At 48.1% G+C, this 18,363-nt stretch overlaps 1 protein-coding gene across 1 annotated transcript in view; it reads right to left on the bottom strand.

The window, feature by feature from the left end:
* TPH2 (tryptophan hydroxylase 2) overlaps positions 1-18,363 on the bottom strand; it is a 65,990-nt gene that overhangs the window by 1,228 nt on the left and 46,399 nt on the right. The window contains exon 9 of the mRNA XM_054399546.1: positions 6,377-6,472. Coding sequence (XP_054255521.1) covers positions 6,377-6,472 — 96 coding nt within the window. The remainder of the gene's footprint in view (positions 1-6,376; positions 6,473-18,363) is intronic.

Below are 18,363 nucleotides of genomic sequence, written 5' to 3'. Positions count from 1 at the left end.
TATTGTGTGCTGATGAAATGCATTACCTACTGCATGACCTGAGCAGTAACATTCCACAAACAAACTCCAGACACCAAACAGACACTGGACAGCTGAGGCTACCCAGAGAGGAGTTTTCCTTTGGCCTTTCTATTTGTATGACTGGCAGAAGCCACTAGAATGTACATGGAGGTTTCAAAACTGAAAACCAGGTATCTAGATATTTTCCAACAGGATCTTTCTCTAGCTCCCCTTTCCACGGGAATACTTGCCTTAGCTTTTGGATCTAGCCCAGTGCTCTCTACAAAGGGACAAGGGAAGGAAGGAGAGGGTATTTAGGTCAACATGGAACCTTCTTTAGTCCCCTAACATCTATCCCTAGTGCAGATGTGCATGAAAAGCATAAAGAAATGGCACAGAGAGAGCAGATCCCTGAGGTCTAAAGGTGCCCTTTATTTCTTCACTTACTTTCTGCCTGGACATCCTTTATAGCAGAGTAAGAGATTAGCCTTAAGGTATTCACCATACCTTTTATCCAAACTCTTGCTTATTCTAATTCCCAAATCCCTGTGAAAGGCTCTGAAAATACCATACTAGCTCTCAACCTGCAGTCTCCAAATAGAAGGACATAAAACTGGAAGGAGAACCTCTTCCTCCCACCTCCTCTCTCCCCAAAAATAAGTACATGAAAAAATTAATGCATGGAATCTTCAATAGCAGGGAATTAGCTTTCTTTGGTACATGTATATTTTCCTCCTCACAAGGTATTCTGTTTCTAGCCAGTTATCACTGGATAGACCCTAGAAATAGTCTGTCTGAGAAGAGAGTAACTGAAGTATCTCACCACAGGTACCTCTAGAGCCTAGGATGTCTGATGCACCTGTATAGGGATGGAAGACCCTCTACAACACAGGAATTAAAGATGAGCACAGGATGTTAGGGGTTGGAAGGAACCTCTGGAGATCTTCCAGTCAAACCCCCCTGCCAGAGCAGGACTATAGAGTCTAGCACAGGTCATACAGGAACACATCCAGACAGGGCTGGAAAGCCTCCAAAGAAGACTCCACAACCTCTCTGGGCAGCCTGTTCCAGTGCTCTGTCACCCTTACAGGGAAGAAGTTCCTCCTGTGTTGGAGTTGACATCCATTGCTCCATGCCCTGTAGAACCATGGAATGGTCTGAGCTGAAAGGGACCTCCAAAGCTCATCCAGTCCAAACCCCGCTGCAGTCATCAGGGACATCCCCAGCTAGATCAGACTGCCCAGGGCCTTGTCAAGTCCAGTAGTCCACGCAGATTGGGTAGAAATACAGAACATGATTGGAAGTCTAGTTGAAGTGCTGTTCACTAGCTACAGGCTACAGTGCAAAAGGATATAAAACACACAAAATGCACAGTCTGGCCTTGACTCAGAAGCCCATTACACCAAAGCTTTTACAAACCCCCCTCCAACCAGGTCAAAATGCCAGGCTCAAATGTCCCCCCCATAACCTCCCTGCTAGTGCTCCACACACACACACCAGGCCCAAAATGATGCAGCTTAAAATTAACTTTGCCTAGGTCACCAGGAGGCTGCTCATGGCCAAAACCTCTCCCCCATACCAAACAGGAGATCAGGGAGCCTGCGTTGGATGAGAGGAGGGAGGGGAGAAAGGAAGAAGGGGGAGGAAGGACTTGTGCTGTCCCCTTATATAGGCCAGATGCAGGCATTCTGGGAATGAAATAACAAACCATTAAATAATAAACCATTTCCTGTCCAGCCCTGGACACTCTGGACCTCATGAAGGACCTCAACAATATGGTTCTTAAAGGCACCCGTGTCAAACCATGACAGATATTGATCCCACTCAGCACAGAAACAGGCAGTATTGTTGTCCTGCTTTTCAGAGCAGTTATTGCCAGTTTGGTTACAATCAGGGTACTGATGGCATGACAGTTACATCACAGTCTGTGATATTAGCATTCTCTTTCACACGCCTTTAGGTGAAGGAAGATATTTCCTCTCCCAAGAGGTGCTAGAAGATAAGAGTGGGTGGAGGTAGGGAGGGCTGCTTTCCCAGGAGACATCAGAAACTGGCAATGGCTTGATGCAAGGCTGTGCACCAAAGTAATGAGCACCCACAGAACCACAGAAACATTCAGGTTGGGAAAGCCCCTCAGGAGCACCAAGGCCAACCCACAACCCTACTCTACAAGGCTCACCCCTAAACCACAGCCCCAAGCACCACAGCCAAACCACCTTCAAACACAGCCAGCCTTGGGCACTCCACCACCTCCCTGCCCACCACATTCCAGTCCCTCACCACTCTTGCCCTCAAAAAAGGTTTCCTACTGTCCAGTCCAAACCTACCCAGTGGCAGCTTGAGGCCATTCCCTCTTCTTCTATCACTAATGACCTGGGAAAAGAGCCCAGCACCAACCTCTCCACAACCTCCTTTCAGGTAGTTGTAGAGAGCCAGGAGGTCTCCCCTCAGCCTCCTCTCTTTCACACTAACCATCCCCAGCTCCTTCAGTTGCTCTTCATAGGATTTATTCTCCAGGCCCTTCCCAGCTTCCTTGCCCTCCTCTGCCCTGGCTCCAGCACCAGATACCCTCCTTCCAAAGCACCTAGCTGATACATCATGCTGACAAGAAATACGCTCACTGCCAGCTTTCTGGTCTGAAAAGAGCTTCTCCAAAGTTCAAATTGCCAGAAAACTTATTGGGAGTCTTTTGCATTTTTTTCCTTAACTGTTACCTTCTCTCCCACCCTGGAACACAGTCCACACAAAGCCTTCCAGACAGTTTTCACCTTATCAGTTCCTTCATGGAGGCAATGGCTGTTCATGGTACTGTGCTGTTCTGTGTCTGCAGCACTCAGGGTTTAGTCTGTCTGTAACTGAAATGTCTAACTTAAGTCCCAATGCTTGGTAGATGGCAGATCTGCTGAAACTTAATAGCTTACGATATACAAGAGGTCAAACCAGATGATCTACCAGTCCCTTTTGGTTTCACAGCTGTGAAATAAATAGGCAGTGTAATAGAGAAATGTATTCTGTTATTGATTTATAGCAAGATGATGATAGATGTGGGCACACCTTTCAAGTCACATATCACAGAACCACATCAGAGGTTGGAAGGGACCTCCAGAGATCATCCAGTCCAACCCCCCTGCAGGAACAGCAGCACCCAGGGCACCCCACACAGGAATGCATCCAGGAGGGGCTGGAAAGGCTCCAGAGAAGGAGACTCCACAACCTCTCTGGGCAGCCTGCTCCAGGCCTCTGTCACCCTCACTGCAAAGAAGTTTCTCCTCATGTGGAGCTGAAACCTTCTCTGTTCAAGTTTGTCTCCATTGCTCCTTGGCTTATTGCTGTGTACCACCCAAAAGAGCCTGGCCCCCTCCACTTGACCCCCAGCCCTCAGCTATTGACAGACATTGATCAGATCCCCTCTCAGCCTTCTCTTCTCCACACTAAACAGCCCCAGGGCTCTCAGTCTCTCTTCACAGGGGAGATGCTCAAGTGCCCTAAGCATCCTCCTGGCTCCCCCTTGGACTCTCTCCAGCAGGTCTCTGTCTCTCTTCAACTGGAGAGCCCCAAATTGAACACAGTCTTGCAGCTGTGGTCTCACCACAACCAGTGTAGCACACAAATGTGCACATTAAATGATTTTTTGCTGTTGCTTTTCAAAAGGATTGTTCTTTGCATTTACACCCTGAGATTATAACAGGGTGAAGAACAGCTCTGGGATCCTAAATGTGTGGTAACCAAAGATGCACACTTGACAAGAGTGATGTGTTTATGGCACTGATGGCAGAAGATTGATTATGTTCCTGACTATCCATTGCCTTGCTTTTATGTCCTCAGATTTTGCAAATAATATGATAGGCATTTTCAGGGTCATTGTCTGATGACAACAGCTGTTAGTTTAAAACAAAAGGGCTGATTCTCTACAGAACCCTGCACAGAGTTTGGGACTCAGCACTGCATGTGGCTGGCCAGAAGAACACGAGCGAGACACGTTCCTCTCCTTGCATTTAACCAGCTTTGCATCAGGGGTGCATCCCATCAGGGCCCATGGATGTGTGGGTGTCCAGCTTGTCTATGTGTCCTCTGACCCAGTTCTCCTTGACTGAGAGAGCCTATTCCTTTTTTCAGACCTCCTCTCTTGTCTGCAGGGACTGAGTGCTGGCCTCAGCAGTAAAGACTGAAGCAAAGAAGGCATTCAGTAACTCTGCCTTCTCTGATTCAGTAACTCACCCACTCAGCAGAAGGTCCCCATTGTGCCTGGTGTTCCTTTTCCTGCTGATGTACTTGAAGAAGCCTTTCTTGTTATTTTTTTAACATCCTTTGAGAGACTTGATTCCAAGAGGGCCTCAGTTTTACTCAGCTTTCCTTGCAGCACAGCTACACACTCTGGCAACATTCCTATATTCCTCCCAAGTGGCCAGTTCCTTTTCCCACAGGGCCACAAAGATGGTCAGGGGGCTGGAACACCTCTGCTACAAAGATAAGCTGAGGGAGCTGGGGGTGTTCAGCCTGGAGAAGAGGAGGAGACTCAAAGGAGACCTAAAAGCAGCCTTCCAGTACCTGAAGGAGGCTACAAGAAGGATGGAGAAAGACTGTTTGCAAAGGCCTGCAGGGACAGGACAAGGAACAGTGGCTTCAAACTAGTGCAGAGCAGATTTAGATTGGATATTAGGAGCAACTTCTTTAGCATGATAGTGGTGGAACACTGGAATAGGTTGCCCAGGGAGGTAGTTAAGACCCATCCTTGGAGATACCCAAGGTCAGGCTCAACAAGTCTCTGAGCAACCTGATCTAATGGAGGATGTCCCTGCTGACTGCAGGGAGTTTGGACTAGATGACCTTTGGAGGTCCCTTCCAACCCAAACTATTCTATGATTCTATGACTTGAGCTTTTCCAGAAGCTCCTTGGTCATCCAGGCAGGTCTCTTGATTCCCTTGCTGATTTCTTGCTCACAGGTGTGCAGCAATCTCGAGCTTGGAGGGTGACTAATGAGCTTCAGCAGAGGCACTCCCAGTTACAGGTGGAACAAGCAGCAAAAAGAGACTGAGATATTAAACTGCCAGCTTCACTGCAAGCCAGCCCAGAAGGGGCTATTCTCTACATGCTTTCTAAAGCCAAATGTTTACCTGAAAAGGGGGTCCCAGAACACAGTACTCTTCCTCTCCTTCCACTTCCCTCCCATCTTGCCAACAGAGAGATGCATTGTGTCCCAAAATGCTGCCTTTGTGACAAAACACCTTTTGCTTGTTGCCTACATTTTCCAGGCACAAAAAGAAGCAATAAGTGATCCACTACAAGGACTCACAGCCTGCAAGGCTGAACACCTTCACCTCTGTAAGAACAGGGCTCTGGCTCCTGTCACACATGCATGCACTTCCAGCTCAGCACGAGTTTTATGCATTCCTAACGTTTAAACATGATTAATCCAGTAACGAATCCACTGAAATGCAGTGGGCAACCTACAACACAATTCTGACAGACTGCAACACTTTTTTTTTTTCTCCTGTATTAAAAACACACATTTTGCTTCTAAACAAAGCTTTCAGAGCCCAAAGCTCCCTTATGTGCTACAACCTATAAGCCTCCTTTCACAAGAAAGGCTTCCACCACGTCCCTGTGCAACCTGCTCCAGTGTCTCACCACCCTCATGGGGAAGAACTTCTTCCTAACATCTACTCTAAGTCTCCCCTCCTCTAGCTTGGATCAATTCCCCCCAGCCCTATCACTCCCTGATACCCTAAAAAGTCCCTTCCCAGCTTTCTTGGAGCCCCCTTCAGATACTGGAAGGCCACAAGAAAGTCTCCTCAGAGCCTTCTCTTCTCCAGACTGAACAACTCCAACTCTCTCAGTCTGTCCTCATAGCAGAGCAGCTCCAGCCCTCTGATCATCCTCATGGCCCTTCTCTGGACACCTTCCAGCACCTCCAGATCTTTCCTGTAACAGAGGCTCCAGAACTGGACACAGAGCTCCAGGTGGGGTCTCAGCAGAGTGGAGCAGAGGGGCAGAATCCCCTCCCTGGCCCTGCTGGCCACACTTCTCTTGCTGCAGCCCAGGCTCTGCTTGGCTCTCTGGGCTGCAAGTGCTCACTGCTGGCTCATGTTGAGCTTCTCATCCCCCAGCACCCCCAAGGCCTTCTCTTCAGGGCTGCTCTCATGCCAGTCCCTGCCCAGCCTGCATCGGTGCCTGGGATTGCCCTGAGCCAGCTGCAGGACCCTGTGCTTGGTTTTGTTCAACCTCATGAGGTTGGCTTGTGCCCAGCTCTGCAGCCTGTGCAGGTCTCTCTGGATGGATCCCTTCTCTCCAGCCTGTCAGCTGCACCACACAGCTTGGTTAGGATGATTTCTGTTAAGATGAAAAGAGAGTTGATTCTGCCTTAAAGGCACCTACCTTTAACTCCCCAATGGATGAGAGAAGTCCTGCCCCATAAGCACGGAGCTGTCCTTCCTGCTTGCAAAGGCCAAACTCAATTGTGAAAAAATAGCACTGTAAAACAGACAGATACAGAAGAGTGTGGTTGGAAACAGGCACTTCAGCAATGACAATTGCCATCATACTCACTTGATTGCCCCACTTTCCCAGAATTTCAAGTCTTCAACATATACACAGATAAGATAGGTTGCTATTATTGCTAAGTGCTTCAAATGTCATCTTCTGCAGCAAGGGAGCTCTGCACATAAGTGTGAGATTCTGCTCTTTTTCCTGGGCACCCAAGCAGTTCACAGGAGTGGCCAGTTAGGAACAGATGAGGAAGCTCATTTAGCAATCAAAGGTACCAAGAATAATCTGCACTGATTTTCTTAAACTTTCTGATAGTCAGCACTGGGGAGGCCACACCTCAAGGATTGTGTTCAGTTCTGGGACCCTCCCTACAAGAAGGACACTGAGGGGCTGGAGCGTGTCCAGAGAAGGGCAATGAGGCTGGAGAAAGGCCTGGAGCACCTGGGCTATGAGGAGAGGCTGAGGGAGTTGGGGGTGGTCAGGATGGAGAAGAGGAGGCTGAGGGGAGACCTCATTGCTCTCTACAGCTCCCTGAAGGGAGGTTGGAGTGAGGAGGGGGCAGCTTCTGCTCCTTGCCTTCTGGGCTGCAAGAAGTGCAGAGAGCCAGCCCACTCTCCTTTCAATGAAAAAGAAGACAGACAGTCCTGCTGCTGGGGTACTGAGCTTTAGTCTGCTTTTGTTAGGATACGTCAAGATTGCTTTTTGATGTTAGATCAAACAGATCAGACTAAGCTAGTTACTATTTCCACATAGGAAGGCTTTAAGAAGTTGATTTCTAGCTCATACAGAAACACAATCACGCCCACAGCTATGTATGTGTGTGCATTTGGTACCTGCAGGTCTTGTGCAGGCACCTAAAGGGACCTAACTCCACTGAACCCACTACATTAACATAGCTCTGCAGGAAATAAGATGAGAAGCAACACAGTGTTTGGTACTAAATCTAATGCTCCTCTGAATATCTTGAGAACAGATCTTAACATGATGGCCTTTTTTTGGTCTAGTTCCTCTTCAAACCCCTCACTCTTCCAAGCTGAATATCATACTAAATGCAAAAGAGCAGAAATTAACAGCTCTTGTCTGTATCACAAATGTTTGGAAATTGAGGAATGATTCATTTCTCTGCCTCTCAGAAGTTCCTGTGGGGCTAGTGATTCATGCAGCAAGGCACAATGTAGGAAGAGGGAATAAAAAGGAATAAAAACATGAGCCCTGTGTCTGATCCAAACCTGCTAAGTCAGCTGGGAAGAAGAAAAGGTTGCAGAGACTTCAAATGTCTTGAGTCAGATTCTATCACAGCAGTCAAAGGCACCAATCTCCACGACAGGAGGTGAAAGCACAACGTTGCCAAACAAACAGAATCAAAGTTCCATCTCTGGCTTTGCAATTGACTCAGATAAACCAAGCTGGGATAAAGGTTTTCATGAGATACAGAGGCTGATGTCCAGTTGAGATGAAGGCCAAGACAACTGGTTTCCAAAAAAGGGTCAAACAGCCAGGTACATGCTGGCTACAACTACCTGAAGGGAGGTTGTAGCCACCTCGGGGTGGTCTCTTCTCCCAGGCACCCAGCAGCAGAACAAGAGGACACAGTCTCAGGTTGTGCCAGGGGAGGTATAGGCTGGAGATTAGGAAGAAGTTCTTCACAGAGAGAGAGACTGGCCATTGGAATGTGCTGCCCAGGGAGGGGATGGAGTCACAATCCCTGGAGATGTTCAAGAGAAGCCTGGATGAGGCACTTAGTGCCATGGTCTGGTTGATTGGATAGGGCTGGGTGATAGGTTGGACTGGAGGATCCTGGAGCTCTCTTCCAACCTGGTTGATTCTATGATTCTATGATAAAATGATGAAAGCATCACTAGAGGAGTGAAGCTAAGAATCCTGTGGCCAAAAAGAGTACAAAATGTAACTTCTCTGCCTAAACATGTTGCCAGAAAATCCTTCAGGAGGCTACAGACCTGGCACTGTCCATGCTGCCACTGTCAGCAATGAGCCACCCAGCTTTACACTTAAATCTCACTACTACCTTTGCATTTTCTCCCTCCTCCTCAATTCCCTTCGAAGAACCTGTCATGCAGTAGTTCTTACACCCTGAACATGAACCTCCTGACAGCTACTCAGCAGGTCTGCTCTCCTGATACAATACAGTCATCAACGGGCATTATAGCAAACAGAAAGGGGAGGTCCAGGGTTTGTCTGTTATAGATCTGTAAAAGCAGTCATTACTTTGTCCCTTTCTGTGGGACACCCTTACAGCAGACCTCCTTCAGGCTGAGGAGGACCAAAGCAATGTCATGCTGCTGCCAGGAGAATGCCCACTAAAGCAATCAGCACAGGGAGGGAAGAGAAATGCTCTCTACTCCTCCTGAGGATGTGCACTCCTGAGGAAGGAAGGGACAGCTGGTGGAGAGCTAACAAGCACAGAACCACAGAAACACTCAGGTTGGCAAAGCCCCTCAGGAGCACCAAGGCCAACCCACAACCCTACTCTACAAGGCTCACCCCTAAACCACAGTCCCAAGCACCACAGCCAAACCACCTTCAAACACAGCCAGGCTTGGGCACTCCACCACCTCCCTGCCCACCACATTCCAGTCCCTCACCACTCTTGCCCTCAAAAAAGGTTTCCTACTGTCCAGTCTAAACCTACCCAGTGGCAGCTTGAGGCCACTCCCTCCTATCACTAATGACCTGGGAGAAGAGACCAGCACCAACCTCTGCACAACCTCCTTTCAGGGAGTTGTAGAGAGCCAGGAGGTCTCCCCTCAGCCTCCTCTCTTTCACACTAACCAGCCCCAGCTCCTTCAGTCTCTCTTCATCACATTTCTTCTCCAGGCCCTTCCCAGCTTCCTTGCCCTCCTCTGCCCTGGCTCCAGCACTTCCACATCTCTCAGTGGCACAGGAGACAGCAATGCAGGCTGCCCAGGGGCAGTGTGTTTATCAGACAGAGGGAGACCTTGATTTCACTTCCTCCTTGATGGAAAAGCAGCACACAAAGAGGAAGCTTTTTTTACCTAAGTTCAAAAACTGTTATAATTCTTACTACTATAAAAGGGAGTTATGAGTCAACACTTGCTGATGGGAGCCTATCTTCAGCATGGGTAAGACTTACACTCTCAGTATAACTCACACAAATAAAGTGCATACAAAGTGACCAGATGATAAAAATACTTCTGTCTACTACTACCTTATGGCATTAGGCTACAGCATTTAGAAAAGCCCTGAGGAAAAGCTGATTTTTGGATAAATTTGCCACATGCAGCATGGACAACTCCTGTACTGAAGCTATGGAAATGAGATAGCTCACCCAATGCTGCCATCTTCAGATCCTTTGCCAGCAGCACACCATTCCTGCCACCCTCCCACTCACACCCAGACACACAGAGGCAGCTCTGTGCATTGGGAGACTCTGCAGGCTTTGGCAAGCTGTGCTCTCAACTCTACTAACATCGAGGGATACTGACAAGGTAGTTAGATATTGACTATGTAGAGACACTTTCATAGAGTCACAGAATCACAGAACTGTCAGGGTTGGAAGGGACCTCAAGGATCAGCCAGTTCCAACCCCCCTGCCATGGCCAGGGACACCTCACACTACATCAGCTTGCTCACAGCCACATCCAGCCTGGCTGCAAAAACCTCCAGGGATGAGGCTTCCACCACCTCCCTGGGCAACCTGTGCCAGTCTCTCACCACCCTCATGGGGAAGAACTTCTTCCTAACATGCAATCTGAATCTGCCCTCCTCTAGCTTGGATCCATTCCCCCCAGTTCTATCACTTCCTGATACCCTAAAAAGTCCCTCCCCAGCTTTCTTGGAGCCCCCTTCAGATACTGGAAGGCCACAAGAAGGTCTCCTCAGAGCCTTCTCTTCTCCAGACTGAACAACCCCAACTCTCTCAGTCTGTCCCCATAGGAGAGGAGCTGCAGCCCTCTGCTCATCCTCGTGGCCCTTCTCTAGACACCTTCCAGCACCTCCACTTTCTACAGACCAGATGCCATATAGCTCTCTTTGTATGGTAAGCTGCACTGACTGGGGGACTCTGCACTGGAGTGGGAGTGACTGAGGAAAGCTGCTGAGATGAATAAGTTCTTTTAAGCCTCATCTGAAGGCAAGCAGCTGATCATTACATGGTTGTTAGGTGTAGGCTGGGGAATGCAAGCACAGAGGCAGGCAGGCTCTCACATGCTGATTTCAGTTCTTGGACCTTTCTCTGGCATACTCCCCAGCCTGCAGCCTCAGGCATGTGGTTCCTCTACAAGCTACAGCAATGACACAGAATCACAGAAAAAATCTGGTTGGAGGAGACCTCCAAGCTCATCCAGTCCAACCTTCAGCCCAGTTTAGGGTCAATCCTAAACCATGTCCCTAAGCACCAGCTCTACACACTTCTTAAACACCTCCAGGGATGGTGACTCTGCCCTGGTGAGGCCTCACCTGGAATATTGCATCCAGGTCTGGGCTCTCCAATTCAAGAGGGACAGGGATCTGCTGGAGAGAGTCCAAGGGAGGGCTCCAAGGATGCTGAAGGGACTGGAGCACTGCCTGGGGAGGAGAGGCTGAGAGCCCTGGGGCTGTTTAGTGTGGAGAGGAGAAGACTGAGAGGGGATGTGATCAATGTCTCTCAATAGTTAAGGGCTGGGGGTCAGGAAGGAAGGGACAGTGACAGCCTCTGCTCACTTGTGCCCTGGGATAGGACAAGGGACAATGGATGAAAACTCCAGCACACGAGGTTCCACCTCAACATGAGGAGGAACTTCTTCACTGTGAGGGTCCCAGAGCCCTGGAACAGGCTGCCCAGAGAGGTTGTGGAGTCTCCTTCTCTGGAGCCTTTCCAACCCTGTCTGGATGTGTTCCTGTGTGCCCTGTGCTGGATTCTCTGGTCCTACTCTGGCAGGGCGGTTGGACTGGAAGATCTCCAGAGGTTCCTTCCAATCCCTAACATCCTGGGATCCTGTGACTCCACCACTGCCCTGGGCAGACCATTCTTGTCATCTCCCTTTACTTCTACTTCCACCTCATCTTTGGAGTGAAGTGTGGTTTTGTTACAATCCATAGGCAGGCTTTTGAAGCAGGAAAAGCATCTTTGCATGTTGCATAAATTCTGAGGAGCATTCCACTGAAATGCTGCTCCCTTAGCCAAATCAGCAAAAGAAGACAATGTTGAAATATATTTTTAAGCCAAGGACATCAACATAATGATCAAGACTGTGCCAAGAGCACAAGACAGTGCATGATATAATTTTAATTTGTTTCTCTTATTTAACAGAATATAGAAGATAATTTATAGTCATGCTCAGGAAACACTGTCTACATGGGTTCAAAAACTACTAAATAGATCCATGGAAGGAAATCCTATTGAGGGCTACTAAACACTAATACTGCAGATCTCCTTAGCATCCCTGAATCAAAAGTCACTGCCAACTAAAGCAGGAAAATATGACTACTGTATGGGTTCAGACATACAGAGCCCTGCAGATACCTGCACTTTGCCAGTGTCAGAGATGAGACACTGAGGCATCTCATCTGCCCTGCTATATGTGTGAGAGTGTCCTGGGTTTGAGCCATGAGCTGCCCAGGGCAAAAGGACAGAAAAGATATTTAACCACTTCCCAAGGAGTAAAATAAAAATGTTCCACACTGGATTGGAATTTTAAATGGAAATTCAATTTATAAATATATTCAGGTAAAAGGAAGACACTCACACACCTCTCCTGTGGAGACAGATTGAGAGAGTTGGGGTTGTTCAGTTTGGAGAAGAGAAGGCTCCAAGGAGACCTCTTGTGGCCTTCCGGTATCTGAAGGGGGCTACAGGAAAGCTGGGGAGGGACTTTTTAGGATTTTTGGGTAGTGATAAGAATTGGGGGAATAAAGCAAAAACTAGAAATGGGTAGATTCAGATGGGATGTTAGGAAGAAATTCTTGAGGGTGGTGAGACACTGGCACAGGTTGCCAAGGGAGGTGGTGGAAGTCTCATGCCTGGAGGTTTTGAAGGCCACTCTTTGATTCTGTAATTTACAGTGGCTATGGTCTAGGAGTGACCAAACATAAAGATCCCTCTCAAGTGAGTCAGTAGTGATCAGAGACTCTTCTTTACTGTGAATACCAATGATAAACTTTGATCCAGGATTTGGAACAAAACAATAAAAGGAGCAGCTCTGGTAGATCTAATTTGAGCCAACAGAGAGGAACTGGGTGAAAACATTATGCAGAAGGTGAATTATGTGAGAATTAACATAAAATTAACTCAGAATCTTCAGTCAACAACAGTTTTGAGAAGAAACCAGCAACTGACTACTGAAGAGGACTTCAATAGATTCAGTTGTTGCAGCTCCCAAAGGGAAGAAACCTGAAGCACCTCTCCTATGGAGACAGACTGAGAGAGTTGGGGTTGTTCAGTCTGGAGAAGGGAAGGCTCTAGGGAGACCTTCTTGTGGCCTTCCAGTATCTGAAGGGGGCTACACGAAAGCTGGGGAGGGACTTTTTAGGGTGTCAGGGATAGGACTGAGGGGAATGGAGCAAAACTGGAAATGGGGAGATTCAGATTGAATATTAGGAAGAAGTTTTACACCATGAGGGTGGTGAGAGACTGGCACAGGTTGCCCAGGGAGGTGGTGGAAGCCTCATCCCTGGAGGTTTTTGCAGCCAGGCTGGAGGTGGCTGTGAGCAACCTGCTGTAGTGTGAGGTGTCCCTGCCCATGGCAGGGGAGTTGGAACTGGCTGAGCCTTGAGGTCCCTTTCAGCCCTGACAAATCTATGACTCTATGACTTTCAAAAATTCCATAGTCAGAAATTAATCCTAAGAATTAATGCAATAAAGTTGTTTTCTTTCCCTCCCTAGAAGGTGCCCATGTGGCAATGTGGATGTTGATTCAGAGCTACCAGAGACTCTTGTTGGTGCTTGCTTTCTTCACTCAGAGTTGGTGCAAATAAATATGTGAATAGTTGCATATTTTTCAATCTCAAAGACATCAATGGGCTTAAAAAAGGAGTTTGCATTCCACGTTGGACTGACATGATTTGCAAATCACAGGCTGTTGTGTAGTATCAGGACTGCTCCACTACAAGAAACAGACAGATGTGACACAGGTAACCCAGGCAACTAGGCAGCCCCGTGCTGGAGGCCAGGCTCTAAGTAATAAGGGCTATCTGACAGCTATTCATGGGGGGAACATCACTGAGCAGAAATGCAGGGAGATTTTTTGAACAACAAATGAATCTCATGACGAGCTTGTGAATAGATCAGAAAGAAGGAAAGAAGTAAAATTCAATAGCTGAGTCTTTCATTTACAGATGATTTGTCCACCTGCTTTAACAAAGGCAGTGACCTTATTCACAGCCAACAGCATTTCCAAATGAAAAAACAAACTTCAATTTTTCACTTACCTTCTCCAAGCATTTTGTTTAGTCTGCCACTGTGAGATGTATTTAAGCTCACTGAAATGAGGTTTCTTTGGGGGTTTGGAATTGTGTATATATTTAACAATTTTCTCTTTTTTCCCCCCTCATTTGACTGGCTTTGCATTCAGACCTTTCACTAAGGGTGAATGCTTGGAACAATCTCTTTATAACCAGAAGTTTGAATAGATGTGGTGCTGCTCATTAGAGGGAGTGCTTCAGGAGAGTTCTTTGCATCTCTGTTGCTGGCCTAGCACACAGTATCCCTGCATACAAATACCTTTGAGGCCTGACAGACTCAGAGCAAGCAGGTGCTATAGACAGTGAACACAGGGGGGCTTTGAACTCTCTGACATGATCTCTTTATTTTTTTTGCAGGAGCTTCTAAAGAAAACCTCATAATGGTAGCCAAAATGAAGACATCATCCTGAGTTTGTAAGGAGGCAGCAAACCCTATCTCAAACAACACAATGCTGCAGTGGTATGAGCAGGGAGGCTGCTCTGCACCTCCAGCAGTGGGGAGGCCAACCAAGACAAGACAGTGTGCATGGCACCTACCTAGCCTGCAGTGCACTGCTGAGAGCATCCTCTCTGCTACACGTAAATCCCCTGCTGAGGTGGTGCTCTCAACAAAGATAAGATCATCCTGAACGACCTGCCTGATGGGTCAGCCCTGCCTCTGGGACAGCAGCTGCCTGAGGGGGTGGTAAACAGTGCACAGCAATGAGGGGTGGAGGCCACTCAGTGCCAACCCCTGCAGACACACAGAAGACCACTCTGGAAATCCACTTCTGCATTGCTGATGTGAGCCAGAAGGAGCTATGATGAATAAACCAGGAACATAATAAAAGCCCTGGGCTGTGCCAGCTTACTTGGGGGGAACATGGAATCATGGAATGGCCTAAGCTGGAAGGGACCTCCAAAGGTCACCCAGTCCAAGCCCCCTGCAGTCAGCAGGGACATCCTCAACCAGATCAGGATGCCCAGGGCCTCATCGAGCCTCACCTTGAATATCTCCAGGGAAAGAGCCTCAACCACCTCCCTGGGCAACCTGTTCCAGTATTCCACTACCCTCATAGTGAAGGACTTCTTCCTGATATGCAGTTTAAATCTTCTCTGGAGGCAGCAGTCCAGGATGTCTCTTCACCACTCCCCCACTACCACCAAAGAAAAACCACAGGGCAGTTACTATCTCTCCTGCTCTCTCTTTTTCCATTCTCTCTCTCCCTTTTCTTTCTTTCTCTGTCTTGCTTGCTCCATTCTCTGTCTCTCTTTGATACATAGCTCATCGTGATGCATGACCTTGTTTGTGTCATAATTTCACTCATGAGAATGTTCAAGAAGAACCACATCTCCTTCCCAACCTTCAGATCAAGACAACTACATCTCCTGCAATAAGATCTGGAGGACACCTTTGTGTCTGTTCAGAGAATGTGACTTTCTGTTGCTCATCCTCAGTAGGCCCTCTTGCGCCTTCAAGAGCAAGCAGAGAGAATGGAGGATGAATCCCTTCTGGAATCTTTCTGCTGCTTCCAAAAGAAGTTCCCACAGTGTTGGAGCCACTGGGTATCACACTCCATGTCTGACTTCCTCCTAGGTTTGCTCTGCACAAAGATGATGTCCATCCATCCCTCTCATTTTATCTTGCTGAAAACCCTGGAGACCTTTAGAGCTGCACAACCAGGAACCTCAACACTTCAGCAGTGTTCCTGTGCCAAAGGCTGTTGTTTCCTGGCAAGACAACCACTCCCCACCACCAAAGCTCTTGGTCACACGTATGAGAAAAGTCTCAGCCCCAAAAGCGCAGTTGCCTGGACTTGCTCAACACTGTCAGAGAAAAAAACTCCTCATTTTTTTCAACATAATTAACTACTACTGCTGAAGCTTAACATGCAGCTAAGGAGAGGAGATCACTGCAACTACAAACCACTGCTTAGATCATTTGTTAAACATCAGACATTGATGCCCCAATGCTTTGCCCTTCCTATTTTTCCTTCCTTATCACTTGACTCTGATCTTGAGCAACTTCTAGAACTCGAGGTTTTAAGCTTTATTAATTTCATATGGTGTTATTAAGAGCAAATGATGTGCAATAATGAGCCATTCCTTCTCCACTTTACTTTACAATGTCTAATACGAATTCAGGTTCAGGGCTCCCTGTGGTAGCTGAAGTGATATTTGCTAATTTATTTTTCAAGCTATTGCTTCAAATTTCAGCCATCTAGAGATGTCACACAGTTAACATAAGAGGCACAGTCAGGTCTTTCGAGATGCCAGATGGGACTCCAAGGGATAGGGACCTCTGAAAGTCAAACTAAAAAGACAAAAAAACCTCACCACTGTCCAGTCTCACTCTTTAGTCTGTGCTGCCCCATAGAATCATAGAATTGTCAGGGTTGGAAGGGACCTCAAGGATCAGCCAGTTCCAACCCCCCTCCATGGGCAGGGACACCTCACACTACAGCAGGTTGCTCACAGCCACATCCAGCCTGGCTGCAAAAACCTCCAGGGATGAGGCTTCCACCACCTCCCTGGGCAACCTGTGCCAGTGTCTCACCACCCTCGTGGGGAAGAATTTCTTCTTAACATCCAGTCTGAGTCTACCCACTTCTAGTTTTGCTCCATTCCCCCCAGTCCTATCACTCCCTGACACCCTCAAAAGTCCCTCCCCAGCTTTCTTGTAGCCCCCTTCAGATACTGGAAGGCCACAAGAAGGTCTCCTGGGAGCCTTCTCTTCTCCAGAGTGAAACACACCTTCCACCACAAACCTTCACAATTCACAGGCTGCAAGCAGGGACTGTCTTTAGGGCTCTGCCATTCCTGCTTTCCAGATCTTCATCCTGCTGTTTTTTCAAACTAGGACTTAACAAAACCCAGTCCTGATTTTATATGATATGTATGCAAGGGCTGGCACCCCAGAAGTGCTCCCTCAATGTTGTGGCTTCAACTACAGCTTGGAGACTCTGACCCTTCTAGCAAAGAGACAGGGATCTGAACACTGACAGGGTGGCATGGCCCAAGGAAGAGCAGAATTTGGAACAAATACACATACAAGAGATCATTTACTTGTCCTTCACCTGACAGCATTCCCATTTTAAGGGGAGTTACCTGCACTAGGAGGTTGCCCCAGTTGTGCACTGCTTTGCACAGAGAACAGACAACAACCTCAGACACTTTTCTTCCTCTGGCAGCCAGAGCCAGCATCTCCACAAAAGCCTAGCCCAGCCCTCAGGACCTGTTCTGCATAGTCAACTGTAGACCTCAGCAGTGGTCAAAAATAGTTACCCCTTCCCTAAAAAGTCCAAATTCCACTCCTCAGCAAGCATGCTAAATAGAAGACTCAGAAGAGAAGGCACAAAGTTGCCACACTCCCCAAAACACCAAGAAAACCTCTTCAGGCTGCAAAGGCAGAGTCTCTCCTCTCAAACCTGCTGCACTGATCTAAGGAAACTGCCTAAGGGGAGCCTTGGCACTGGATTCTCTTCCTCTCGCCCTGGGAGAAGCTTTTGACAGAAGGTAAATCCATAGACAACCAAGCAGCAAAGTGCAGCAGCACACCACGGTGCAGGCAATCTTCAGAGTGTTTACTGAATCAATGCCCCATGCCAGTCCACTGTCAGAAACAGTTACTGCAGGCTGCAAGGCCTCTGTGGTAAGTATCCTTGGCCAGCCCAGCAACAGACCCCTAGCATCCTTTCTGACCAGCAGTGCCCTGGGGAAGGCACCAGGCACATGTGGTGCTTCTCATGTCGTTCCCTGGAGCAGGCTGCGGCCCCCACTAACTGCCCAGCCAATTACTGCATATGGCAGATGTACTGCAGGGAGTGATGCAGAAGGGCCACTGAGCCTTCCATGACATTTTAGCTGAGGAGGGGCATGAGGATCTTGCATGATCAGAAGCAGAATCACAGAAACATTCAAGTTGGCAAAGCCCCTCAGGAGCACCAAGGCCAACCCACAACCCTGCTCTACAAGGCTCACCCCTAAACCACAGCCCCAAGCACCACAGCCAAACCACCTTCAAACACAGCCAGGCTTGGGCACTCCACCACCTCCCTGCCCACCACATTCCAGTCCCTGAACACTCTTGCCCTCAAAAAAGGTTTCCTACTGTCCAGTCTAAAGCTACCCAGTGGCAGCTTGAGGCCATTCCCTCTTCTTCTAGCACTAATGACCTGGGAGAAGAGACCAGCACCAACCTCTCCACAACCTCCTTTCAGGGAGTTGTAGAGAGCCAGGAGGTCTCCCCTCAGCCTCCTCTCTTTCACACTAACCATCCCCAGCTCCTTCAGTCTCTCTTCATCACATTTCTTCTCCAGGCCCTTCCCAGCTTCCTTGCCCTCCTCTGCACTGGCTCCAGCAGTCCCCCTGCTAACAGGGGGAAGTTCTATCTTCAGAAAGGACAGTAGCTTCCTGGGGCTGGAAGGATCTCAGAACCAGCCAATGAAGTTTTTTAATTCTTATTCCAAGAAAAAAAA

The sequence above is a fragment of the Indicator indicator genome, chromosome 3 (genome assembly GCF_027791375.1).
Source record: "Indicator indicator isolate 239-I01 chromosome 3, UM_Iind_1.1, whole genome shotgun sequence".
Taxonomy (NCBI): Eukaryota; Metazoa; Chordata; class Aves; order Piciformes; family Indicatoridae; genus Indicator; species Indicator indicator.
Note: the sequence above shows the minus strand (reverse complement) of the source record. Positions and strands in the feature narration are given on the sequence as shown.